Genomic DNA, 27,893 nt, shown 5'->3' with positions numbered 1-27,893 from the left:
GAGGCTGCTAGAAAGAAGTGCACAGCGGCGCGCACCCCGCCAACATAAAATACATATTTATTTATGTACTTTCTTTTATTGACTGTGTCAGCCTGCAGAAACCCCTGGCCGAAATTGCTTTATTATATTGTTATTGGAGGTAAGAAATCCCGACGGTCGCTGTGACGAGACTTGCTGGGGGTGTGCACTGGGATGAGGGGGATGGCGGTCGCTCCGCGCGTTCTCGTGGCGTTGCAAGCAGGCGATTTAGCGGCCGTTCGGGCTATAAGTATCGTGGGTTCTGTGGGGCTAAGGATTGGGTAGATTAGTAGAGAATATATATGTTTTAAATACGTCCAAGGTATTTCTGTGGTAAGCCAGAAATACTGCTTTATTAAATAAGAACTTAATTAAAATATAAAATAACATTTTTTTGAGGAGGGGAGATGTGTATGTGCGGCTGAAGACCGTGAGTGAAGCAACCAAGCTATTTTCTCCATTCCCAGCTGCTTTAGACTGCTGGGGACAATAGGAGCGCGAAAGGAGCTCTCGTGATTCTCTCGGGGACAATGATGGCGCGCGAGAACCCAGAAGACGGAGGCATTCACCTCCCTTCTCTCTCGCATACAGTGCGCGGTGCGTCGTTTAGCGAAAGTGGATGTCTTTTTCTTGACTTATTTATTGCATTATTGTCCAGTTTGGATTCCCCCTCCCTTGTATATTTTTCACGACAAAATCCACGTCATTCTTGACATAGCCGCCGCTTCTTGAGAATGCCGTAGCCTCCGACCGTTTTACATGCACACATTTATCCAGTGAGGTGCGTGTGCACCCGCACACCGTCTCAGGCGCAACAACGTGCGCGTTCCCGGCAAGTGGAACAGTATGTTGTACCATCGCCCCCTTTGGTCATAGACTGTAATGCAGTACTCTGTCATCTAATCTTAAAGGGGCGTTTTGGACTATGAATAGCTGCTGCTTTTCACCATCTGACTTTCAGTGCCAAAAAAGCCTGATCTCCCTCAACAATCAACAGAAATTAGCTGATTATACCTTGACTCTGTCTATTAAACACAAATTTATGGTTGCCAGGGTTTCCCTTTTGGATTTTCTGAAATTACAATCAGGGCAATTTTGTGAAAGGTTCACCTACCATTTATGTATTTTTTTTCACACATAAATGCGGAAGCATGCTTACTTACACCTGCATTTGCCTTTTAAGTGCTATATTGTATGTTTCCATATAAGTGGCATAGCATGCGATTAGGCAGGGTATACACAGGGGAGGAGCATGGACATATCAAACATCAAAGTGCATATCTAATAGAATATGATCTGATGTGCGCACTGAGTGGCACATTTAGATGTGCCCACTAACACCTGTCATTGGCCTAGCATAAGCAGGTTTGCCTTCTTTGTGGCATGCTAATGCAAGATTTGCATTAATATGCTTTAATGGCACCAGGGTGCCATGATGCCATTATAAAATTAGTGTTCTCATGCTGCATTGGGGCACCAAAAAGGAGGTTCCAGTTTACAGAATTGCTCCAAATATGCTTTGTAAGTGGTGCCAAGTTTTATATTCAAAAAAATGGTAAGATCAGTAATAAAATGAAAGAATCAAGCTGTTAAAGTTAACATGGACTACCATTAAGACATGTTATTTTACTGTTAATCTCAGTAAATAGTAACTAAGTTTTCATTGTATAAAGTGGGACTTGTGCTAAAAAAGGAGGTTCCAGTTTACAGAAATTAGGAATTAATGGTAATCAGCATTTGTTTTAATTCAAAAAGAGAACATATTGATAATGTTAGGCATAGGGAACATCTTGTAAAACACTAAGGGCTTCTTTTATCAAACTGCAGTAGAGCTTTTTACCACAGACTGGCGAGGTAAGTGCTCCGACGCCGGCACTCATTCAATTCCTATGTGCATTGGAGCATTTACCTTGCCAGCCCTGTGGTAAAAAGCTGTACCGCAGTTTGATAAAAGGGGGCTTAAAGCAGCGAGTATAAAAGAATAATGAAACATGGTTAAATTAATAAATAAATATTGCCAAAGTGAAAAACTAATTCCAAAATTGGTTGAAATGTTAATGACAAAATTATGGTAAAAGAAATCAGGTAATAATACCAAAGCAGAAATCTACAAAAAGTAGCTGAATATACCCATGACTCCATCCATTGTATCTTTAGTATTTGTTTTCCTACAGTAGAAAGCATTTAGCAGGCTCAATATTTCCACTTATTTAGCCATCCATGTGGCCCAGGGTTTAGTAGAATGGATGCCTTTGAGATGCAAAAATATAAAATAAAATAGAAACCATGTAAAAATTGAGGTATCAGGCTAGGTGAAATAGATCTGGTAGTGAGTGAAATGATAGCAAGATTATGAATTATTTTGGGAATTTAGAATGGGTTGTTTCAGTATGTACATATAGGGGCTTATGGTATATATTGCACGGGCCTGTAAAATGACAGTCTTTCCTATTTCCCCCTTGGTATTTTAATCAGCACTGACTATCTCAATATCTTGTATTAGGCATATACAATATATCTAGCATCGGGCGTCAGGCATGAACAATGGCTACTAGGTGGCATGTGTATAATCTACATGGTGACTCTAGGTCAGGGGTGGGCAACTCCGGTCTGCGAGGGCCAGAATCCAGTCGGGTTTTCAGGATTTCTCCAATGAATATGCATTGAAAGCAGTGCATGCAAATAGATCTCATGCATATTCATTGGGAAAATCCTGAAACCCGACTGGATTCTGGCCCTCGAGGACCAGAGTTGCCGGAGTTTCTCTATCACATGGTCCTAGGTGTCAAAACCAGAGGAAACATTTAACTTTATTTTTTTGTCAGTTTTAACCATAAGGGGGACTTTTGTTCCATCTCATTTGAGTTTGAACCATGTGTTATCAGTTATTTGTCTTTCTTTCCATCTTCTCTCTCTCTCACCTACAAAAGGTCATCAGATAAATATTTTCCTGTTTCTGCTATGTACCTTTTCCTGTTGACTACATTTTTATACTCTTTGGCCTTGTCTCTTAAACCCACACTCTCCCAGCCACCACTTTAGAATTTTCTCCTTGTTCTCTCTGCCACCCCAAAGTCATCCAACTCCAAATGTCAAACTCTGCTACAGGTTTGTGTTACACTCAAACTCCATGGTTCCATTGATTCTCCTGCTTCTCTGCCATCCCTGTACACTTAATTTACAAACTTCTGCCTTGACTTAGGTCTATATGTGTCTCACTGGATATCTGGCATCTCAAGGCCTGCTCTCAGGCCATATTAATCCCCATTATCATACTCATAATAGTCAGAATTCTTTGTCATCTACCTCCATCTCTATGCACCTCAATGCATAGTCAACCCTGCTATTGATGCACACTCCATGACTCATCAAGAGAGTACTTTAAGGAGTCTGACTCAGATATCTCCAACTATTCAGATGAAGACTTGTCAGAGTACTCAGTAAAATAATTCTACAGTATACCGTCTGATCTTTCCCCTCTTCCTCAATGATGTACATTTCCATCAGAAGGTATATCTTTTACTGGCTTTATAAACAGATGGGACAGGTTCTGCCCATCCAGATGGAAACCGAGGAGGAATCTCGTTCTGAATAGTTTGAACTCCTTGAATTTGAAGCACCACCAAATGAACGCATTAAAGTACCTTTACACAATGTCATGAAAGACACTTTATTTAAAAGCTGGGAGACTCCCTTATCAGTCCAGGTAGCTCCTAGAGAGATAGGCACAATGTACAGAATTCAAACAAGCCTAGGATTTAACAGAACTCAGCTTTAACGTTTATTATTTGAGGAATCTGCCCTCTTGTATTCAGGCACGATCTAATGCTTCTGCTCCTCCAGGCAGTGAAGCCAGAAAATTGGACTTTTCGGCAAACACATTTTCCAGTCATCCATACTCTTTAACAGAATTATGGACTACCAACATTATATGACCATTTACTTCAAGTCTTTAATAAAATAATTGTCAGAATTTTAGGAATTTCTTCCTCCAGGTAATTTAAAATCATTTCAACAATTATCTAAGAATTTGATAACTACTAGAAAGTACAAGGGTGGTTTGAAAAGTTTGGTAAAAAAGTAAGTTAAACAACGTAGTCTCCATCGAGGGTTATACACTTAGGGCCAAATTCTGTAACTGGTGCCTATGTCAGTGGTAGCCTTAAAAGTGGCTGCCAATCGTGTGTCAGTCACATAACAGCGCCAGTTAAAGAACCACGCCTAAATTCAGCCAAGATAGCCAACTGAAATATAGGCCCGGAAAGCCTTGGCCTACGTTTCAGCCATCTATCTATGCCACCACGGAATCCTAAGGCCAGGCTGCTGCAACCATAAACTGATCGTGGCAGGGAAAGTTGCGGCTTTGGGGAGTTCTGCCGGCTCAGGTGATTAGGGGGCAAATACCCCTGCCATGATCAGCTGAGCGGCTGCGGCAGGACAACCCCCCCCCCCCGACATTGGCAGGAGGGATGCCCATTCCCTCCTACCAGAACTCCAAAAGCATCCCCCAACCACAATAGGCAGAAGGGATTCTCCCTCCTGCCTGCAGGTCCCCCTCCCCCCGAACCCATGACCCATCCCAACTGTCAACACCCCAAACCCCCACTAAACCCATGATCCTCCAGGAGCCAATACTCCCAAACCCCACTCCCCCTTACCTTATGCAGCAAGGCTGGCTGTAGGGATGCCTAAACCCTCCGGCTGGCAGGTGCGCCTCTGCACAATGGCGAGCCTTCCCCTTCCCGGTGCATCCTGGGATGCATCGGGGAGGGGCCTAAGGCTCTGATTGGCCTGGGAGCCTTAGGCATCCAGGTCATTCAGGGCCTTAGATCCCCATTCTCGGTGCATCCTGGGATACACTGGGAGACGGACTCCCATTGGCTCCTCCTAGTGTATGCCAGGATGCACTGGGAAGGGGAAGGCCCGCCATTGTGAAGGGACAGGCCTGAGAGTGTAGGCATCCCTCTGTCCTGCCTTGCTACAAAAGCTACAGAGGGGGGGTTGGAGCTTGCGGAGGTGTCAGGATGGGGGTTTGGGAGTATTGGCTGTTGGGGAGTCATGGGTTTGTGGGGTTGGGGAGGGAGTTCAAGGGGTATCGGTGGTTGGGGCAGGTCATGAGTTCAGGGGGGTCTGTAGGCAGGAGGGAGTGAGCATCCCTTTTGCCTATCACGGTTGGGGGGGTGCTTTGGGGATTCTGGTAAGAAAGAGTGGGCATCCCTCCTGATGTCGGGGGGGGGGTCCTCTGAGGCAGCTGATCGCGGCAGGGGTATTTCCCCCCCCTGATCAGCTGAGCTGGCAGGACTCCTCAAAGCCGTGCTGCCAGCTTAGCTGATTGGGGATAACTTCCCTTACCGCAATCAGTTTATGGCTGTTGCAGCCTGACTTTAGGATCCCACAGCGGCATAGATAGGCGGCTGAAATGTAGGCCAGGATTTTCCGGGTCTACATTTCAGCTGCTTATCTTGCCATGAATCGCAGCTAGATAGCTGCTTTAGCTTGCCTAATGCCACTTCTGGCATTGGCCATGCCTACTTTGGCATTCCATGGCCTAAAGCAGCTACCCAGCGGCGACACCAGCCGCCTTTTATTTAGGTGTCGATGGGCCTTAAAACTTTACTTGATGTGTTCCCTTTCAGCCACCAAAATCTTCTAACCATAGATGATTCAATGTTAGGACGGGGTGCTCATCTTGTGGCCTCCACATTCAAGGAGTATGGTCTCACCAAGAACAAACCTTCCGTATCAGTCTCCTAAAACTACGAATGATAGGCAACACTCTCAAAACATTCCTAGACTTAACTCCTCCACCATTTGTTTGATGGTCGGTATATCAAATTGTAAATAAACTTGAAACGAGTCCTTGTTCATACAGATAATCAAGTCACCATGTTGTGTCTGAATAAACAAGGAGGCACAGGCTCTCACCCCCTTTGCTTGGAAGCAATCTAGATTTGGACTTGGGTGACTGCTCAGGCATTTATCTCAGCAGGGTTGATAAAAATCAATGATTTTTAAAAATTTAAATCAGGTTTTTTTTAAAATAAAATACTTTTTTTAGGAAAAAAAATCTATCTATAGTTTTCTATTTAAGATACATTATAGTCCAAAAGTTATTCAACATGAAATAGGAATTAGTTTTTAATTATATAGCATGAGGCTCTATATTCATGCAATGTTTAAAGTTTTTGGTAAAGCAATTCCATTATTCCATTCATAATGTCATGGGCAATTTTCTGTCTAGAAGATATTATCACAGATGCTTGGTTTTGCATTTCTCAAAACTGTGAATTTGTGTCTGCAGAGATAACATGCTTCTTCACAGCAAAAATGTTAACAGAGCTGAGAAAAAGACCTTAGCTCCATTGTTCCTTTGCAAATCAATGTACACAGAATCAGCCCGTTATTTCTTAAGTGCTAAGTTTATTTATCTGCACAAGGAGCTAACCAATTCACTAAAGTCAGCAATCGTCGCTAAACCTCGGGCTCGCTCGTTCGAGATCTGCTACAACCGCCTCTTCCTGTAATATAGTCGGGCTACACCAATCAGGAGCTGCGTGTCAAAGCAGCTTCTGATTGGTGTAGCCCGACTTTACTATAGGAAGAGGCGGTCGGAGCGGACCGCGAGTGATTTTCTTTACCTGCCGGTGCTCCAGCTGCCCTCTCCTGCCTATCCTGCCTTTTGACAGGTGAAAAACTGCATTCGTAATTTTTTGGAATTTGCGGGGGGTTCCTGGAACAGAACTCCCGCGAATTTCAGGGGAGTACTGTATATAGTTTGAGGTTTATCATATTCACTCCTTGGAGGAGAAAATCTATAATGATAGCAGACTGTAAAAGAGACCCAGTTTGGGAATATTTTAATGAAGTCCCTTTACCTATGGGTAAGGTAGGTATGTGTAGAAAACCATCATTTAAATAAAGTCTTTGATTAGTGATATAAATCAAATTCATCCTCCTTATCAGGGCAGCAAAATGTATTAGCAGACAAATTGGACAGACTTCTTCAACCCTACGAATGGTCTCTCAGCACAACCATCTTTATTTATTTATTTAAAAACTTAATATACCACCTGGAGTCACAGTGGTTTCTAAATACACTTACATAAAGCAAAAACAATACAAATCATTCTTCAAAATAATATCAGCACATATGAAAATAAGACCTACAAATTCTTCAGTAACGTATTTGATAACATGTTACAAAAATGCCCAAACAACATTAAGAAAGACAGATCAAAATTATGTGTCTACAAACAGCTTGGTTTTTCAACATCTTAAAGCTGTAGTGGTCTATACATAATCTTAGTTGCCCAGTAAGCTTGTTCCAATATGACATTCCAGCAATGGAAAACATTTTAAGTTGAGTTGTCACATATCTTACATTATCAGTTGTCAGTGCTACGTTTCATTTCCCCCTCAAAACGCAATGCCCTTGAAGGTTTACAAATCTCTCAGAGAAATTGAAACCAAAATGGTACAGTTTGATATACTATTTGATGTACTAGTGACAACACTTTGAATTGAATTCTTTGCTCAGTTGGTAACCAGTGCAAACTTTTCAATGTGGGGGTTATATGGGCTGCCCTCGTCACCCCACTAATCACCCTAGCTACAGAATTCATAAGCACCTGCAGAACCTTCAATTTCATTCTAGGCAGGCCCAAAAATAATGAATTACAGTAGTCCAATCTTGTCAAAAGCAAATATTGGGCCACAGTTTGAAAATCATACTTATTAAAAAATGGTTTTAGCCTATATAACATACAAAGTTGGGCATAACTTTTCTGAATAATACTCCCAATTTGCTTCCCCATAGTTAAAGCCGAGTCTAAGCAGACACCCAGCACTGTAACATGCTTTTTTTACCTAATCTCTTCTCCCATAATATGAACATTCTCTCTCCCATTAGCTTCATCCTTCCTCTCTACTATCATAAGTTCTATTTTGTTCGCATTCAACTTCAAGCCATATTGGGACATCCATTCACAAACCTTAATCATACATTCATTCAATCTTATTTCAACATCACCATCAATAGGAAAGAAAAAAAGAATGTCATTCGCATAAATGGTATAATAGACTCCCAAATCCCGGAAAACCTGCCCAAGAGATGCCATGTATATATTAAACAATAATGCCGATAGGTCCGACCCCTGGGGCACACCTCTAGTAATTTTTTTCTTCTCCGAGACCCTCTGTCCCCCCTTCACACAGAACGACCTACCAGTCAAATACGATGTAAACTATTCCAACACTGTTCCTTGTATGCCTAAGTTCTTCAATTTAGCAAGCATTACTGCATCTTGCATTGGATTTTCTCCAACTGGGGGACACTGGACATAGATTGCTTTGCTTTTTCCGAGAACAACAGACTTCCACTATTCTGCTCCAAACTCTATACCCCCAGTTGCCTGGCATCGGATGCCTTCCTTATCCACTGGGGAGACAGATTCCTCTAACATTTCCTCTGATACCTCTCAAACTTTTCCAGAATTGGGGTACCATGATCCTTATAGCTAGGGTGACCAGGTTACCAATTCCAGAAAAGAAACTTTCTGGCCAGTCCTGATTTTAAAATTACATTCCAAAGCAATGCGGTATTTGTAGTCCTTGATCCTATCCATTGAAATCATTGCTGCAGGTCACATAATGTACCAGGATGAGATTGGCATAAATCCAGGACTGGCCAAAAAGTCTCCTTCCTGGAATGGTCACCCTACTCATAGTACCTTGCTGGCAACGTCAGCCTTAGTTCCTACTCCTCCTAAACCTCTCGTCCAAAGAACTTTACAAGTAGCAACCGTTCCCGATACTCCTGACGCAGAATGATGGATCCCTCCTTCATCCCAACCCTCAATCATTACCACTAAAAGCGTGGTTTCTTCACTGAGCAAGTAAATGCTTTTTGCTTCTCAAATGCAGTCTCTGCTGCCACTGAAGTGTCTAGGAAACCTACTTAGCAATATTGCTGCTTCAAATGGATGAGATTTTCTTCCTGGTATGTATGCAATACATTCTATTGAACCAGTTACATGTCCATTTCCATCCATCCTGGACTACCTTCTGTACCTCTCTTCTGGTCTAAAAACCAGCTCAGTTCAAGTACATCTCAGTGCCATCAATGCATTTCATTCTTCCTTGACAAGAAACCTCTATCTGCTCATTGCTTGGTAGCCAGGTTCATGAAAAAACTTTATCATACCAAACCTATCAGGCCTGTTGCCTGGGATCTTAACGTGGTACTGTCTACTCTTATGAAGTTTCCCTTTGAGCCACTTCTTACTAGAAAGTTGTTTTCCTCAAAGCCCTCACATCTGCATACTGTATGAGTGAATTTCAAGCACCTGTCTCTGATCCTTCCTACACAAGAGTCTATCATGACAGAGTAGTTCTCTAAACCCAACCAAAATTTTTACCCAAATTCATCTCAGAATTCCACCTCAACCAATCCATCGTTTGCTTGTTTTCTTTCCAAAACCACATTCTTCTCTGAAGAGGTAGCTTTTCACATCTTGGACTGCAAACATGCTCTGGCATACTATCTGGACTAAACCTCAAAATGGATCCTCCCATCTTTTTGTGGCTTTTGACACTAATGGACTCGGAGTTCCTATTACCAAGAGAACCATCTCTACTTGGCTGGCAGACTGTATCTTCTTCACATATACTCATGCTAGACTGACACTGCAGGTTCGTGTAACAGCCCACAGTGTCCAAGCTATGGCTGTCTTGGTAGCTCATTTCTGCTCTACCTCTATTGAGGACATCTGCAAAGTGGCTACTTGGTCTTCAATCCAAACCTTCACCTCTCACTACTGTTTAGTACAAAACTTCAGGACAGTCGGTTTGAACAAGCAGTTCTGCAAATTCTTTTTACTTCCTGAGTGCCAACTTTCCCACCAACCCTTTTGGGTTTTGCCAGGATCATATTGATAGATCCATTATTCTCATCCAGAATCATGATCCTGGCAGCTTGGGAGTCCCACATGTGAGAATATTATGTCTGATTGTCCTTTGAGAAGGCAAAGATACTTGCAGGTGTTCTTCAAGAAAAGTGAGCATATATTCTCACAACCCACCCGCCTCCCCTAATTGGTTTCTTAGATTTGTTACTGAACTGATGGTCCCATGAGCTGACATCAGGCTGGAAGACATCGGCACGCGCAAGGTATGGGCACTGCCTGAAAAATTTAGTGACAGTGCACTTGGTAGTATCCTTACCGGGTTCCTTGGATGATGTCATTCACACGTGAGAATATATGCCTGCTGTCCTCGGAGGCAGCTGTCCTGCTACAGGTAAGTATCTTTGCTATGTCTGCACACAAACTAATTTGTGCATCCACATACATTCTCTTTAAAGATGTCTTTAATCTTTAAATCTCTTCTGTCATCATCTTGACCCCTTCTTGCTCCAGCTTTCAAATGAGAACCCCCTTCCTTTTGTATTTTCCCTTGCCTGGATTACTTTACTATTTTAAGATGGATTTCCTACCTCCACACTCTTTATGTTCCAGTTAGTCCTGTTAGTCTCTTGTTTGTCAACCCCTTTTTTATTACTGATTTTCTTGTTTAATTATTTAATTGTTTTACAATGTAAAACCGCCTAGAAGTACGATAGGCGGTATATCAAATTTTTATTAAACTTGATTCCTGATATCTCCCTTCCATAAAATGCTTTAGTGCATTCTGTGTTAGGCCATATATACTGTGTTAGGGCCCCTTAGATTGTAAGCCCTCTCATGTAACTTGCCTTGAACTACTGCTGAATAATTCATTTCAGTTCAGCCTGAGTTGAGCATAATTTGGGTTATATTATATGTTTCATTATGGCTATAAAATGTTAACCCGTGTTTGCTTCATTCCCCACATCTGGAATAAGCTGGCTCAGGTCCCATTAAATTTCAAAAAAAGCTTAGGCAATGGTTCATTTTAGTCTGTCTACTGCAGAGCCTCCTTCATTTCTTTTTTTTTTTAATGTGGAATTATTTGATAGTCTTTAACTTTGTGAATGCACAATTCTACACACTTTGTTTTATCTTTTAGGTACAGAGTTCCCAACATAGAGGTTAGTCTGCCATCATCCACAGTTTGGTGATCCGTCATTCAGAAAATTGCTTCCATTTTTCATGGTACAGTATGCAGTTTGATATTTTCTTTTTCATTTATTAGTTGTGTAGTTGTAGTAGGTTTTATCCCAAGCAGGCAGGCATATTCTCTACATGTGGGTGACGTCATCCACGGAGCCCTGAAGCGGACAGCTTTTCAAGCAAACTTGATTGAAGATTTCAAGTTTGCTGGTGCTGCACCACGCATGTGTGTGCCTTCCCGCTCCACTAGAGGGTGCATCCCCTCCTCATGGTCTTCAGCTATGGTTACGGTGCCTGTGTTCCAGGATATGCTTCGGGCCATTATATCCTCGGAGCTCTCCTCGGCATTGGCCCGCTTGACTCCGGCCTCGGCCTCGCAGTCGATGGACCAGCCTGAGCGTCGCATCGAGGCCCCTCGGGGCAAGGTGCGCCGGTCTCGGTGTCTTTCCTCTTCGGATTCTTCGCCTCGGCCCTCGAAGCGTTCCTCGCCTTCGGGACGCCCGAAGCCGAAGCGCCAGTTGGAGCGTGCCTCGACCCTGTCTCGACGCTTGGCGAAGCGACCCCGGTACTCCCTCCGAGGCGGTGCCAGTCCCCGGGCGGTCGCGCTGCCGGGGTTCTCCGGGTCTCGGAGTTGTCTTGTCCAACCCTCGGTTGTTCAAGTTGCCGATCCGGGAAGCCCCGGTTTCGGGGAGGTCCCCTTCTTTTTCCCTTCTTTGTCTCTTCGGCGCCAGGGGGCCTCGGTGCCCCGGACTCCGGGGTCCTCGCCTCGGGTGCCCTCGAGGCGTCGGCGCTCCTCGAGCCCGCCACATTCCCTTAGTGGGGCATCCTGGGGCTCGGGGCAGGGGGACACTGATCGGCCGCCTCATTATTCTCGGGAGGCACCTCAGTCTCGCTCGGCCTCCCCCCTCGAGGGTTAGTCTGCTGATCGTCCGTCCTCTTTCACAAGGTTCATGCAAGACATGGGGAAGGCTCTCCACCTCGACCTCCAATCTGACTCCAAGTACACAAAGGAGTTTTTGGAGGAGTTGGACCAGCCTTGTCCTCCTCGGTAGTCCTTGCGGTTCCCTTTGAATCCGGTGCTGCGCCAAGCTTTCTTCCGGAATTTGGAGACCCCACTATGCGGTCCCGGCCATCCCATCCAAAATGGGGTCTAAGTACAGGACCGTCCCTTGCCCGGGGTTTGAGAAGGCGCAACTTTCCCACCAGTCCTCACCAGTCTTCCCTGAAGAAGTCTCACCCCTCCAGGGTCTCCGCAGCTGTCCCGCCTGGACGGGAGGGGAGGACGATGGACAAATTTGGCAGGCGCCTCTACCAAAATTCTATGATGGCCAACAGGGTCTTGAATTATAATTTCACCTTTACTACGTACCTTAAGGTACTGGTCAAGTCCTTGCCCGCCTTCCAGGGTGACTTGCCCGCCTCTTGTCGAGCAGAGTTTGGGCGCTTGGTGGACTCTCTCTCGCAGCTTCGTCTCAACTTGTTTCATGCAGCTTACGATGCTTTTGAACTGTCCTCCCAGGTCTCCGCCTTTGCGGTGGCCATGCGCCGTCTGGCGTGGCTCCGCATAGTTGATATGGACCCTAACCTCCAGGATCGTTTGGCCAATCTTCCCTGTTTGGGGAATGAACTTTTTGATGACTCGATTGAGGCGGCCACGAAGCGCCTCTCGGAGCACGAGCGTTCCTTTGCATCGTTGGTGCGGGCCAAGCTGAAGCCCACCCCTCCTAAGGCTTATCGGCTGCCGCCCAGGCGGTACCCGCAGATGTCGATGCCTGCCTTCTTTCGCCCGCCTCCTCGGCAGCAGCAGCAGCAGCGGGCTCCTCCTAAACCTCAGACCCCTGCTGTATCTAAGGTTGCGCCGTCTTTTTGACTGGTGGGGCGGAAGGTGGTTGGCCCCCTCCGCCCTCGACCCCGCCCCTCTTCCTATCGGGGGCCGTCTCCGGGCTTTCTACCAGAATTGGACCCGCATCACCTCGGACGCTTGGGTCCTGACTGTGGTCCGGGAGGGGTATTCGCTGAACTTCTGGGAGTTGCCTCCATACAGTCCTCCCGGCATGTCTCTTTCGAATCGAGCGCAGCTGCCCTTGCTCCTTCAGGAGGCTCGAGCTCTTCTTCGCCTTCGGGCGGTGGAGGAGGTTCCCCCTTCTCAGAGGGGACGGGGTTTTTACTCCAGGTACTTCCTGGTCCCCAAAAAGACCGGGGACCTCCGCCCTATCCTGGACCTCCGGAAGCTGAACAAATTCCTGGTTCGGGAAAAGTTCCGGATGATCTCGTTTCCTGTCTTGTATCCCTTGATGAACGAGGGGGACTGGTTGTGTTCCCTCGATCTGAAGGAGGCCTATACGCATGTGCTCATCCACCCGGCCTGTCGCCGGTTCCTTCGTTTTCAGGTTCGGGACCTGCACCTTCAGTACAGGGTCCTCCCGTTCGGGCTTGCCTCCTCCCCCCGGGTCTTCACAAAGTGCCTTGTGGTGGTGGCGGCGGCTACAGTCGAGGGGCCTTCAGGTCTTTCCGTACCTCGACGATTGGTTGATCAAAGCCTCGACAAAAGAGGGGGTTATTTCAGCGACCCGTCAGACTGTTACCTTCCTTCAGAGTCTGAGGTTCGAGGTGAACTTTCCGAAGTCTCAGCTGTGCCCCTCTCAGTCCCTTCAGTTTATTGGGGCCGTGCTGGACATGGTTCACCTCCGGTCTTTCCTGCCTCCCTCTCGGCAGGCCACGCTCGTGTGGCTGTGCCAGCAGGTTTCCCTGTGGACTTCGGTCTCGGCCAAGCAGATGATGGTCCTCTTGGGGCACATGGCCTCCACTGTGCATGTCATACCGTTCGCACGGCTGCATCTCAGGGTGCCTCAGTGGACTCTGGCCTCTCAGTGGCGGCAGGATCGGGATCCCGCTTCTCTTCCAATTGCGGTGACTTCCTCCTTGAGACGCTTGCTCCGTTGGTGGACCAGCTCTTCCAATCTTTCCAGAAGGTTGCTCTTTCTCGCTCCTCCGCATCACAAGGTCCTGACGACGGACTCCTTGGCGTATGCTTGGGGGCTCATCTCAACGCTCTGCGTACACAGGGCCTTTGGTCGAGCGCGGACCATCGTTGCTACATCAACTTGTTGGAGCTTCGGGCCATTTACCATGCCGTGGTGGCCTTCTGCCACTTGCTTCAGGATTGGGTGGTCCTGGTCCGCAAGGACAACCAGGTGGCGATGTAGTACATCAACAAGCAGGGGGGTACGGGGTCCCTATCCCTCTGCAAGGAAGCTCTTCGCCTTTGGACGTGGGCGTTCCACCAAAACATCTTTCTGCGGGCGGTTTACATCCTGGGCGAACACAACTGCCTGGCGGACAAGTTAAGTCGCCTTTTGCAGCCGCACGAGTGGTCTCTTCATTCCCAGACTCTGCGTCAGGTGTTTCTTTGGTGGGGGACTCCGCAGATAGATCTGTTCGCTTCCCCCCTCAATCACAAGTTGCCTCTCTTCTGTTCGAGGATGTACTCTCCGGATCGTCGCAAGGCGGATGCTTTCCTCCTGGATTGGGAAGGCCGGTTCCTTTATGCGTTCCCGCCTTTTCCTCTGATTCTGAGGACGCTTGTGCATCTCAAGTCGGCACACGCCACCGTATCCTGATTGCTCCTCGGTGGCCTCAGCAGCCGTGGTTCTCCCTGCTTCTTCAATTCAGTGTCAGGGATCCTCTTCTTCTACCTGTTTTTCCTTCTCTGCTGTCTCAGGGTTGGGGTTTGCTGTTGCATCCCAATCTACAGTCTCTACATCTGACGGCTTGGTTCCTTTCCACCTGACTCCTTCCTTTGAGTTGTCTCGGTCGGTGAGGGATGTCTTGGAAGCTTCTCAGAAGGCTTCTACCAGGCAATGTTATTCTCAGAAGTGGACGAGATTCGTTACGTGGTGTGCTTCGAATCATGTGGAACCTCTGTCTGCTTGTTTGTCCTCGGTTCTGGATTATTTGCTTCATTTGTCTCAGTCTGGTCTCAAGACAAATTCTGTCCGTGTCCATCTTAGCGCGATTGCTGCCTTCCATCAGCAGCTTGATGGGAAGTCGCTCTCTGTCCACCCCTTGGTTTTTCGTTTCATGAGGGGTCTTTTGAATGTCCATCCTCCTCTCAAGCCTCCCCCTGTGGTTTGGGATCTGAATGTGGTTCTTGCTCAATTGATGAAACCACCGTTTGAGCCCATGGACAAAGCTCATCTGAAGTTCCTTACTTGGAAGGTGATCTTTCTGCTTGCTCTCACATATGCTCGCAGAGTTAGTTAGCTGCAGGCTTTGGTAGCAGACCCGCCTTTTACTATCTTTCATCATGACAAGGTGGTCCTGCGTACTCATCCCAAGTTCTTGCCTAAGGTGGTGTCGGATTTCCACCTTAATCAGTCTATTGTTCTTCCAGTGTTTTTTCCTAAGCCCCATTCTCATCCTGGTGAGGTGGCGCTTCACACTCTTGACTGTAAAAGAGCGTTGGCTTTCTATCTCCAACGCACCCAGTCTTATCGGAAGATTCCTCAACTTTTCTTGTCCTTTAATCCTAATTGTTTAGGTCGTCCTGTTTCCAAGCGCACCTTGTCCAAATGGTTGGCTGCTTGTATTTCTTTCTGCTACGCTCAGGCTGGTCTCTCGCTGCATGGTCGGGTCATGGGAAATAAAAAGTCAGAGCGATGGCGGCTTCTGTCGCTTTCCTTAGGTCCACGCCAATTGAGGAGATCTGCAAGGCTGCCACTTGGTCTTCGGTTCATACCTTCACCTCTCACTACTGTCTGGATACTTTGTCCAGGAGCGACGGCCGGTTTGGCCAGTCGGTTTTGCGTCTTCTGTTTTCCTAAATTGCCAACTTCCCTCCGTCCCTTTTTTGGTTAGCTTGGAGGTCACCCACATGTAGAGAATATGCTGCCTGCTTGTCCTGGGATAAAGCACAGTTTCTTACCGTAACAGGTGTTATCCAGGGACAGCAGGCAGATATTTTCGCAACCTTCCCACCTCCCCGAGGTTGGCTTCTTTGCTATCTGAACTGAAGACCACGAGGAGGGGATGCGCCCTCTAGTGGAGCGGGAAGGCACACACATGCATGGTGCAGCACCAGCAAACTTGAAATCTTCAATCAAGTTTGCTTGAAAAGCTGTCCGCGTCGGGGCTCCGTGGATGACGTCACCCACATGTAGAGAATATCTGCCTGCTGTCCCTGGATAACACCTGTTACGGTAAGTAACTGTGCTTTAAAGGCAGGGCCAAGAATTCTTCAAATCATTTTTTAACTTATCCCCTCCTTCACTAAGGCGTAATGCGGGTTTTAGCGCCGGCAGCGGCGGTAACTGCTCAGACGCTCATAGGAATTCTATGAGCGTCGAAGCAGTTACCACCGCTGCCAGCGCTAAAGCACTAAATCTGTTAGCACACCTTAATAAAAGGACCTCTTAGTGTGCTAAATTGAAGTTTAGTATAGTGGACACAAGATTTAGCATACTTGACATCTGCTTTTAGTTGACTGGATAGAAGTGACTCATTCTTCTTCACTTAGCAGGGTCTCTATGGATGGCCACTGTATGGATTCATATACATATTGTAAAAGAGTTCCCTCACACATGCCTAATCAGTGTTTGATTTTCATAGGATGGTGAAATTGTGATATGCTTATATGAGGGCCTCAACAATTGCTGTGGCAGGAGTGAAGCTATAGAATGGCTTATCTGGCCTTTTACGGCTTTGTACAAATGGCTTTGAAAAAATGTGTATAACTCAACTTTTTGCAACCGCGTTTTTAATACCTACCCCCTCCCCCCTTTTAGAAAAACGCGGAAGAGGTTTTTATCCCCAGTCGGCACACTGAATGTTCTGTGCTGCTCAGACGCATCCCTATGAGTATCTATGAGCATCGGAGCAGCACAGAGCATTCAGTGTGCCGACTGGGGCTAAAAACCTCTTCCGCGCTTTTGTAAAAAGTGGGGTGGGGGGGGCTAATTAGTTAAGATCTGGAAAAGTTAGCAGATTGTGTGAGCTTTGTAAAGGGCAATTACTGTGGTTTTTTAATGTTAAGTTTTGTTTTATTATTAGGTATGTTTTTCTGTAAATGCCTAGGTTTAGGCGGTGTATAAATTTTTAAAATAAATAAAAATAGTTGCAGGATTTCTGATTTCAAGTGCTTTATAAGATCATGATTTTCATCAACCCCTTGATTTTTATACAGTATGTATATATAAAAATGGTTGAATTAGCATAAGTTGTCAAGGCCTTAGTTACTGTGCCATTCACAGGTTGTTCATTAACATTAATTATTTACTGGCACAGAATTGCCGCTGTGTGCATGTTTCAATATTGTGCTAATTCAGCCGCTTTCCTGAGTGTTACCAATATATAAGAACATAACATAACATAAGAACTGCCATCTCCGGATCAGACCCTGGGTCCATCGAGTCCGGTGATCTGCTCCCGCGGTGGCCCAGCCAGGTGTAACCTGGCGAAAACTTAGTCACCCGTATCCCTCTATGTGTGTGCTTTAAAAATAAATCAGTTTCCATGAAACTTAAAGTGAACTAACAAAACAGACAACTTTCAAAGCTATTTCCATGGATAGAAAAACAACCTTTTCCCTGCTAGAGTGGGATCTTTGAATATCATTCAGTCCTAATGCAGAAAGGCAAGTGGTGTTCTACATCACAGGTAATTTTACCCACATTGCTTGGAGGCATTCCCAAGGATGTGACTAGGTCACAAGGAAGGCACATAGGGCTCTTTTTACTAGGCCACAGAAAGCACTAACGTGCTTACTATAACTTAAAAGAGCTTACCATGAGATGCACCGAGACATCCTGTGGTAAGTTCTGAACGGAGTTTAGCGGTATATAAGAAATAAATTACATTACAATATGCACACGCAAATCACTCGTTAAATAATTTTTCTGGGAGGGTGCATGTTTTTTTTTGGGGGGGAAGAGAATGAGCAAATCAGATCCTGCAGTTACATTGCTGTGTGCTAACTGATTTCACGAGATTAACATGTGAGCCCTTACTGCCTACAAAATGGGTAGCAGTAAGGTCTCATACACTAATAGCAACATTAGGTCATGGCCATTGATTTTTTTAAAAATGGAGAAGTAGTCATTTTTCAGCATCAGTATAAATGGCCTATGAGTGCAGGAAAGACCCACTCGGGAAGCACTGAGGCCACTTTTTACCTCAGCTTGGTTAAAGGATTCCATAGTTTTAGATTTTCAGTATTCATTTATGATTTTGTGTTTTTTTTCACTTTCTTTCCTTCTCTTCTAGATATTCTTCTCCATTCTTCTTCTTTGTCCATGGGTCCTTCCTCCCTTCTTCCCTTGCTTCCAGGTACTCTCCATTAAGACACTACACCTTCCCTATTTCTTCCCCTCCCTCTAGGCATTCTGCTTGCCCTCCCTTCGGGTACTTTCTTTGATGACAGTTGCAGCACCTCTCACTCTCCAGGCCATGCCCTGCCAGTGTCTCTTCCACTGAGTACCAAGGTCCAAATTTTGACCTCATGGCATCTGAAAAATTTCCAGCACTATATGTACCTGTGCTATGCTAGAGTGTTGGGAGAACAAAAGTTCTATTTTTTATGTTCTATGGAGAATGTAATCCTAATGCTTACCTTTTATGTTTAAAATTCCTCTCTAGCATGAAAGTAGCTTCATATATTTTTATTAGTAACAAAAATGAGACTGTAGATGTGTACTGCTCCATTTTTAATTTTTCTAGAGGATTGTTCTCTTATTTCATGTTCAAATAATTTTTTTTTTTAAATTATAATCTTTATTGAAAGTTTTTCATCAATATATCAACAAAATATAAACAAACCCCATACCAAAAAAAAAAAAAGAACACCACAAGATCTGCCACATATTGGAGTAATATTGAAAGGAATTCCATTGAGTAAATGGATGTTCATCTAATATGTGAAGAAAGCTCCTTTAAAGATTGCTTAAGGTCCTTTTCAGGAAAAAGAGACAACACAAAGAACATGGCCAGGCATGACCAAAACAGCAAGCACATTTAATTTTGAAATTCCCATGCTGGCTTTGCATGGCTTTATCCTGCAGGCTTTGCACAAGCATCAACTGCTTTAGAATTTCCTTTTCAAAATCAGCTTTTAGGTACTATGGTACAAAGTACCCACCGGCGTTCAAGCTGCATTCCAGAACAAATTGCTGAGCCTGGAAACCAGAATGTTCAAAGGCAATCCAGGTGCTTCTCTCCACTTTGAAGAAATGGACTCTTTGAAATCCATGTTCCATGATGTTGGCTGCTGAAAATGAAAAACAAAATACTGTGGATGCTGATGTTCTGAAAATGATCCTTTCACAATAAAACCATAAAAGCATAAAAATACATATGAAATACACGGGCCGTGTTTCAGCGAACACGCCTTCCTTAGGGGTCCAATAGATGTCAAATGCACAAATAGAGAAATGGACTAAAAACAGTGTACACTTCTCCCTCCGTATCCATGGGGGTTAGGGGCAGAGCTGGCACATGAATAATATTCGGGCTGGTTCTGCCCCAACCCCCGCTTTCCCCCAGCTATTTTAAGACCTATAAGTCCCCCTTAAGCCTTACCTGGTGGTCTAGCGGTTTTCGGGGCAGGAGTGATCTTCCCACGCTCCTGCCCTGTGCAGATCACTCATAGGAAATAGGTGCCTTGAGCTCCCGTAGTCTCTCGAGGCAGCCGTTTCCTATGAGCGATGTGCACGGGGCAGGAGCGTGGGAAGATCGCTCCTGCCCCTAAAACCCGCTAGACCACCAGGTAAGGCTTAAGGGGGGCTTACAGGGCTTAAAATAGCCCAAAAAATGAAAACATTTTTTTGTTTAAAAATCGCGAGTAACCGAATCTGCGGATGCTGAAACCACGGATTCGGAGGGGGAAGTGTGCTTGTCTTTAAGCATGTAGTAAGAACTGACTGGAGACAAGCACAAAAGGCACAAAAAATCGCTTTGGGATGCTGAAAATTACCCTCATCACGTTTTACTATGTAATTGTACATTGGACATATAGCATGTTATACTAGGTTACACTAGTATTCTAAAATGGAATCTAAACACATGGAGGGGCATAATCAAAAACAATGTCTAAGTCCCCTTTTGCCCTAAGGCTCTAGGTGTATAAAGTAGGTAGCAGGGAAATGTCCATTCTCAAAAAAACAGTTCAAAATGTGGCGGTCTGGGAGATTAAAACTGCTGAATGTACAGGTAAGCCATTCTCGAAAAAAAACACATTTTGGACTGTTTTTTCGAGAATGGCCTGTATGTTCAACAGTTTAATCGCCCAGATCGCCACTGTGTGTATGCTTACATTCCCGACCAAAAAATCGCCCAAGTTCCAAATGCCCAAAACAAGACCTTATAGGCGAAGGAGGGGCCAGTCCTACACTTAAAAGCACAATTCTCTAACCGGCATCTGTCATATACAATGCCGGTTAGAGAATCATGAAACCGTCCGTTCTTCTCCCCCCCCCCCCCCAAATGATCATGGCAGGAGAGATGCCCAATCTCTCCTGCTGCCACCCACAGTGACCCCCCCCCCCCCCCCGACACATCTCAGCAGGAAAGATGCCCAATCTCTCCTGCCACATCTCCACCCCTGAAACCCCCCATGCAATCGCACTCTTCACCGGTAGGAGGGATGCCCAATCCCTCCTGCCGGACAACCCCCCTCCTGAACTTCCTATGCGATCCACTCTTCACCGGCAAGAGGGATGCCCAATCCCTCCTGCTGGACAACCTCTCCCCCACCCCAAACCCCTGCCAGACTGCCCAGTCCACCCCCCAGACCCTCCTTCCATCCCCACATGGATTCCCTCCTAAATCCCCCCCCCAGACCACCCTCTAACCTTTTTTTATGGCCAGGACGGGTCCTATCTTTGTCTGTCTGACAGGCCCACCTTTGGCTGAATGGGGAGGAATCTAGGGCCTGATTGGCCCACATTCCTAATGCCCCGCCCATAGGAGGAGGTCTGGGGGGTGGGCTGGCAGGGGTTCGGGGGGATTGTCCAGCAACAACCTCAGCACCCTGTGGTTGTGGGTTCAAACCCACGCTGCTCCTTGTGACCCTGGTCAAGTCACTTAATCCCCCCATTGCCCCAGGTACATTAGGTAGATTGTGAGCCCACCAGGACAGACAGGAAAAAATGTTTGAGTACCTGAATAAATTAATGTAAACCGTTCTGAGCTCCCTTGGGAGAACGGTATAGAAAATTGAATAAATAAATAAACTATACCTTATACAACATTATGCAATGATTATAGGTTAGTTCTACCATGCTTGATTAGAATCAACTAGATAAAGTGCTTTCTTTTTTGAGTATCCGTGGTGAGCTTTCCTTCAAAAAAGTTTAAATCTGAGGTAAAAATGTGGTTATTCAAACAGGAATTTGGTTGACTGATGAGGGATGCCTCTCGGGGTCAGACTGCAGTGTTTTTCTTGCTTTCTTGATTTTATAACATTTTAGCTTTTTTGTTTTTGTTTTGGATTTTATGTTAATATATGTATGTATTTGGTGTGACTGGTGCTCTCCTATAACAATTTGGAGTTCTTTTCTTTTCTGTTATTTTATTTGTTAGAGATTGTAAACTCCCTTGCTCTAGTCCCATAGTTAAAGGCGATATTGTAAGTCTAAAATAAATACTGTTACGTATGTTTGGGGTAGAGGTTTGGGCTGAGTTTTGATATAGGTATGTAAAATTTATAACAACTCCCAAGCAAGTTTAAATTAACGTGAGGACGTTTACCCATGGTTGTTGTAGATTTTGTAAAACTATCTTACAAAGATAGCATAGACTTCTTTGTTGTATTTATATAATAGGCTCAAAACAAGCACCTGCTTAAACTTCCTACTTAAGCAACCCATTATATAAATCCTCCCCTTATATGTTGGCTATATGCATTCTTTTTTTTTTTTTTAAATCATTTTTATTAGAAAGGGTTCAACAAGATAACTGGAACAACACTAATACCAAAAGTGCAAATAGCCCCCCCCCCCAGGATGGATACCGGAGGGGAGGACTCTTAGTTTCACTACTGAGCGGGAGAGCGGAGTGGGAGTTAGGGATGAAGGGGGGTCTCGGGAGGGCCCTAATTGATGCATTCTCTTTTGACAATTAAGGGCCTGATATTTACAAACACTTATCCATGTCCCTGCAAGCTCTATATGAATAATGCCCTACTCATGAATTTGCAGCAGTAGTAAACACACAGGTGCTACTGAAAATTCTCCTGGATGGAATGTGAACATTCTGTCTAAGTCTGTAGACAGCCAGCAATTTCAACCACTATCATTGTAGCCACATAAACAAATTTAGGATGCCCTGAATTTACTTCTATAGCTATACAGATAAGATTGGATATCGTCAGCTATCTGTATTGTGGTGATGCTTGCTCCAGTATCGCCCAGGTTTCTGTATAGGTTGCCCAAACCCAGATCTGCACATAAACTAATTAGACACTTCAGCACTAACAATTATTTGCTTTAACGAGCCACTTAATTGATAGTAGTTAGAAGTTGCGCGCAGATCTGCAGTATGCCCTATTCTATAACACGTATACCTAAATTGCATTGCATGCATCTCAAAAGAGATGTGGGCGTGCACAGAAATTAGGTGCAGTGTTATAGAGCAGTGGTTACCAAACCTGTCCTGGAGGGACCCCCAGGCCAGTTGGGTTTTCAGGCTAGCCCTAATGAATATGCATGGAGCAGATTTGCATGCCTGTCACTTCTATTATATGCAAATCTCTCTCATGCATATTCATTAGGGCTAGCCTGAAAACCCGACTGGCCTGGGGGTCCTCCAGGACAGGGTTTGGAACCACTGGTATAGAATACTTGCATTTATGCAGCTAACTGCCATCATTTGGGCGCAAACACTTTTCCAAGAGTGCAGTTATTTATGATACAGAGTCGAACAACTAGTATCCAATCAAAGCCCTGGCACAATCCATACACTTTTAAAAACTTTCAAACTTGTGAGTGAAACCTCCCATAAATAATGTCCGCATGTCATTTTCCGGCGTTGGGCCGCTGCTGACACTACTTCCTGCATCAGGGTTAGAGAGCCACTGAAATGAAACATAAACACAAAGTTTAAAAGAGTATGAATTGTGCCAGGGCTTTGATTGGATATCAGTTGGGCACAAGCATTTATACTAGTTTTTGGCAGGCGTAAGTGCTCGCACCTAAAGTTAGATGCAAAAAGCGTGCCAAACTTCTATAATGGATGTTCTGTGCGGAATGTCTTTTAAAGAATATTATGATTATAATGGTGTCTAATTTTGGGCACCATTTACTGGATCTGGCCCTCTATGTTTATTCCACACTACTGCTTCTACAGATAGTGGTGCTGAATATATATGGAATAGCTCACCGTCACAGGTGTTCGAGAAAACTGCTGATCATGGTTGAATATCAACCCATAAATACTGCATATGTGGGTAATTTACTTCTCTGAGCAAATGTTGTGCCTTGGAATACCCCTTTTTTTGTATGTAGCTAAAAGTGAAAGCATGCATACACTTCTAGGTAGCTGAAAATCTAGTTAAATTAAGCCATTTTGCCCATTCTGTGGAGTGCTATAGCTAGGATTTAATGAGCCCTGGGTGAAAAAACTAGGATGGGTCCCTATAACATCATCTCTCCCAAGGTAGAGGAGACAGGGGGTGGGATAATGGTATGTGTGGAAATTGAAGTATATCTGGGGTACAGTAGTACACTTCTCCCTCTGTATTCGCTGTGATAGGGGATTAACAGAACCGCAAATACTGAAAAACCGCGAATAACTTTTTTATATGTTATTTGCAGTTTTCTATTTAAAAAAAACATTGCGAATGTAGTAAAACTGCAACTAACACGGTGAGAAACCTGGCCTGTTTCTGACAGAGAGGCAAATTACGGTGAACAAAGTGCTGGGAATCGGCGATTTTCTCGGTAAACGCTTGGAATCAGCGATTTCTCTATGCAAGCTGATGTAATTTGGGGGAGGAGCCAGCAAGCTAAAAACCGTGAATAATCGAAACCGCGAATGTTGAAACCACGAATACGGAGGGAGAAGTGTAGTTTAGTAGATATGGGTGGATATCGGTGGTAGGAGTGTGCGCGGGACTGGGGTTTTGGGCTGGGGGCATATATGGAATGCGTGGGTGAAAGGTATGAGAGTAGAGGCTTGGGTATGTCAGGGACACAGTGGTGGTGTGATGTGTGCCATTGTGTACAGTTATGTATCAATATAGAGTGACCAAGGAAGTGGGGTAATGTGAGGCAGGTGTGTGTGTGTAAGGAACCAAAGAGAGGGGTGTTAGGTACACAGTGAAGACATAGGATGGACCTACTCTAAGAAAAGCTTCCAAGGTGGTTGGACAGGGAGGAGATATCTGAGGTGGGTTTGCAAGGAAGGTGTATGAAGTGCAGGGGAGGGGAGGTGTCCAAGGTGACTGCAGAGAGTTTAGGAAGCATTCTTCCACCTCTTCCCACTTCTGTTGGGACCTGAAAAACATTTTTTTGTAATCTGGCACACGCTGTATTTGTCTGTAGCAATGCTGTTTTGTGCTTCCTCATCTTCAAGCCTTCCTTCCCCCATGCAGCTGGGCAGCCCATAAAATGCTTGAGCATTTCATCTTGATTGCTACAGGGCTAATGTCTCACAGTAGGAGCTGTGTTATTAAGGCTCTCGTGAGACTTCGACCCTGTGGCATTACAAGATCTAATGCTCAAGCACTTTATCAGCTGTCTGGCCACATGGTTGAGTGGTGGTGAAGACAGGGATTGAAAGGCAACACAGCAGCAGCACTGCTAAATAAGTGCAGCGTGAACCGTACTCGCATCCCAGCTCCCACCACTTGTTTCCTATTTATTTTTGGTTTTTACCAAAACAAAACCTCTGTTATGCCATCAGGAGGAATCCCGGGCTTTATGCCAGGCTTGCAGCTGGCAGCCATGCCCCTGATCTATGCGTGCCTTGAATAAGGTTTTGAAAATTTATTCTAGGTTAGGCAATTTTCAAAGCCTGTGTCAGAGGATAAAAGCATGTTCCACCCACAGACATGTGGCCCCCTTTGAAAATTGTCCACCCCTTGTGCGGATGCTTTTATCCACGTTGAATGGAGGCATGGTTAGAGAAGAGATTGAAACAATTAATATATTTTTGTATTTTCAAAAGTATGCATTCTATTTTATTTGAACAAAAGTATCTACAAGTGTCTGTGGGTACTTTTTCCTTTACTATTTTCCAAAGTGAAAGGCCATGCATGCTTTCCTTTGAAAACTGGTGTGTAGCTCATACTTTGCAGTTATGCAGGCAATATGAAAGTCATCACCTTAATAGTTATAAAATGTTTCTAGGTGACTTAAAGCCATATACATAATTCTGCAAAATCTCTAACATTTTTACAAGTTCCTGAAATATGCTGTTACTTAAAAGAGATATGAGTTAATGCTGACAATTCTCTCTGTTTCTCCTACATGAACCTCTATGACTATCTCCTCATTAGCTATGCAGGCTATCCCCAAGTAGGGGAACACCCATGTTTTTTAATGTGTCTTGCAGTTGGTGTAGCAAGCTGGATTATTGCAAACTATGAAAGGCTAAGGGCTTACTGTATATACTCGAATATAAACCGGGATTTTGGGGCCAAAAAAATTGGCCTTCCAGTTTATATTTGGGCCAGCGCCCCCCTCGCAGAATTATTGCAGGCTGCCGCCAGGCTCTGCACCCTGTCCCCCCACCCCCCTCTCTGCCCTGCCTCCTAACTCCTCTGCCAGTCCCTGGTGTTCCAGAGGTGCAGCGGGCAGGAGCAAGCTTTCCGCACTCCTGCCCCGCTGCTAACCCGGTCGGTGATGGCTGTCGTGAGATCCGGTTTCTTCTGCCGCTGAGTGGCAACAAGCAGGCGTGCCCTTTGGGGGGTCTCGATTTATAATTGGATCAAGTTATATTCGAGTATATATGGTATATTGTTCTAGAAGTGCTATTACCTTTTTTTAGTCCCCATTTTTCTAGAGTTTATGAAATATAAGATTACATATGAATTACATGAAAGATTACATATAATTTATCATAACACCACAAATAAAAATTGATTGAATATCGTTATAGATTATCACTAATGAACTTTTCATTTGTATTCCCTTTTTCGTCCCTTAGGATTTTTTCATCAGTATGTCTGAAACAATAAAATACAATGATGATGACCACAAAACTGTGTTTTTGAAAACTCTAAACGAACAGCGACTGGCAGGAGAATTTTGTGATATTGCTATTGTAGTTGAAGATGTAAAATTCAGAGCCCATCGGTGTGTGCTTGCCGCTTGCAGTACTTACTTCAAAAAGCTTTTCAAGAAATTGGAGGTGGACAGTTCTTCAGTAATAGAAATTGATTTCCTTCGCTCTGATATATTTGAAGAAGTTCTGAATTACATGTATACTGCAAAAATTGCAGTAAAGAAAGACGATGTTAATTTGATGATGTCATCAGGTCAGATTCTTGGTATCCGTTTTCTGGATAAACTCTGCTCCCAGAAACGTGATGTATCTAGCCCAGAAGAAAACAGTACTCAGCCAAAGAGTAAGTATTCTTATGGAACGAGTCTGAAGATCAGCCGTCCAGATGGTGAGTCCAACGACAACCAAGATGATGAAGTGGAAGAAATTGGTGATCAAGATGATAGTCCTTCAGATGATACCGTAGATGGAACTCCTCCAAGTCAGGAAGAGGAAAAATCACCAACTTCTACACTAAGGGTTCAAGAAGCCATTCTGAAAGAACTTGGAAGTGAAGAAGTCCGCAAAGTAAACTGTTATGGACAGGAAGTGGAAGCAATAGAAACAAGTGAGCCAAAGGACCTAGGATCCCAAACTCCTCAAGCTCTAACTTACAACGATAGTATAAGTGAAGTCAAAGATGAGCAAACCCCTGCATGGACCACTGCCCCCAGTGATATGAAGTTTGAATATTTGCTTTATGGTCACAGCAGGGAACAGTTTGCCTGTCAGGCATGCGGTAAGACATTTACTGATGAAGGACGATTGAGGAAGCATGAAAAGCTTCATACAGCAGATCGGCCATTTGTGTGTGAAGTGTGTACCAAAGCCTTCACCACACAGGCACACCTGAAAGAGCATCTGAAAATCCACACAGGCTACAAACCTTATAGCTGCGAGGTATGTGGAAAATCCTTTATTCGTGCGCCAGATTTGAAAAAGCACGAGAGAGTGCACAGCAACGAAAGACCATTTGCCTGCCACATGTGTGATAAGGCCTTCAAACATAAGTCTCATCTCAAAGATCACGAAAGAAGGCACCGAGGGGAAAAACCATTTGCCTGCACTTCCTGTGCTAAGGCATTTGCAAAAGCTTCAGATCTAAAACGGCATGAGAATAATATGCATAGTGAACGTAAGCAAGTCCCCAGCAATGCTATCCAGAGTGAAACAGAACAGTTACAGGCAGCAGCCATGGCAGCTGAAGCAGAACAACAGCTGGAAACCATAGCATGTAGTTAGGAGTCTAAATATCAAACATTGTTGTTAAGACTTTGATGTGCCATTTCTTAATTTGCATTCAACAATGATTTGTAAAATCATGTGTCCAGGTAGCAGAGTACATATGTATTCATCAATTCATTTGATACAGACTGCAAATAGTCCTACAGCCATACCAAAAGTAATGGTACTACTACCTTCACTCATCAAAATATGAACCTGTTGGAGTTTTTTTTACTGTGTCCCTCGTATTTTCTTTTTTTTTTTACATTATATGATATTTGGAATAAATGGTGTATGTGTTTTGTTATA

At 44.6% G+C, this 27,893-nt stretch overlaps 1 protein-coding gene across 3 annotated transcripts; it reads left to right on the top strand.

Moving 5' to 3' along the window:
• ZBTB14 (zinc finger and BTB domain containing 14) lies at window positions 1-27,893 on the top strand. Of its 3 annotated transcripts, XM_033930027.1 has the most exons (4): window positions 1-139; window positions 11,062-11,147; window positions 18,366-18,428; window positions 26,244-27,893. In XM_033930027.1, exons 2-4 carry the CDS (start codon window positions 11,145-11,147, stop codon window positions 27,600-27,602), a joined length of 1,425 nt encoding a protein of 474 aa, XP_033785918.1. In that variant the 5' UTR covers window positions 1-139; window positions 11,062-11,144; the 3' UTR covers window positions 27,603-27,893. The 3 variants fall into 3 exon arrangements, with proteins under 3 accessions (XP_033785918.1, XP_033785919.1, XP_033785920.1); XM_033930028.1 differs by lacking the exon at window positions 18,366-18,428; XM_033930029.1 differs by lacking the exons at window positions 1-139; window positions 11,062-11,147; window positions 18,366-18,428 and adding an exon at window positions 19,246-19,304.

This window comes from Geotrypetes seraphini, chromosome 2 (genome assembly GCF_902459505.1).
Source record: "Geotrypetes seraphini chromosome 2, aGeoSer1.1, whole genome shotgun sequence".
Classification (NCBI taxonomy): domain Eukaryota; kingdom Metazoa; phylum Chordata; class Amphibia; order Gymnophiona; family Dermophiidae; genus Geotrypetes; species Geotrypetes seraphini.
Note: the sequence above shows the minus strand (reverse complement) of the source record. Positions and strands in the feature narration are given on the sequence as shown.

Excerpts from the sequence above, each read along its gene's own strand:
- ZBTB14 (XM_033930027.1), top strand. Across the intron at positions 18,429-26,243 it reads CCTTCTTCCCTTGCTTCCAG|GATTTTTTCATCAGTATGTC; the intron begins GTACTCTCCATT and ends TTCGTCCCTTAG.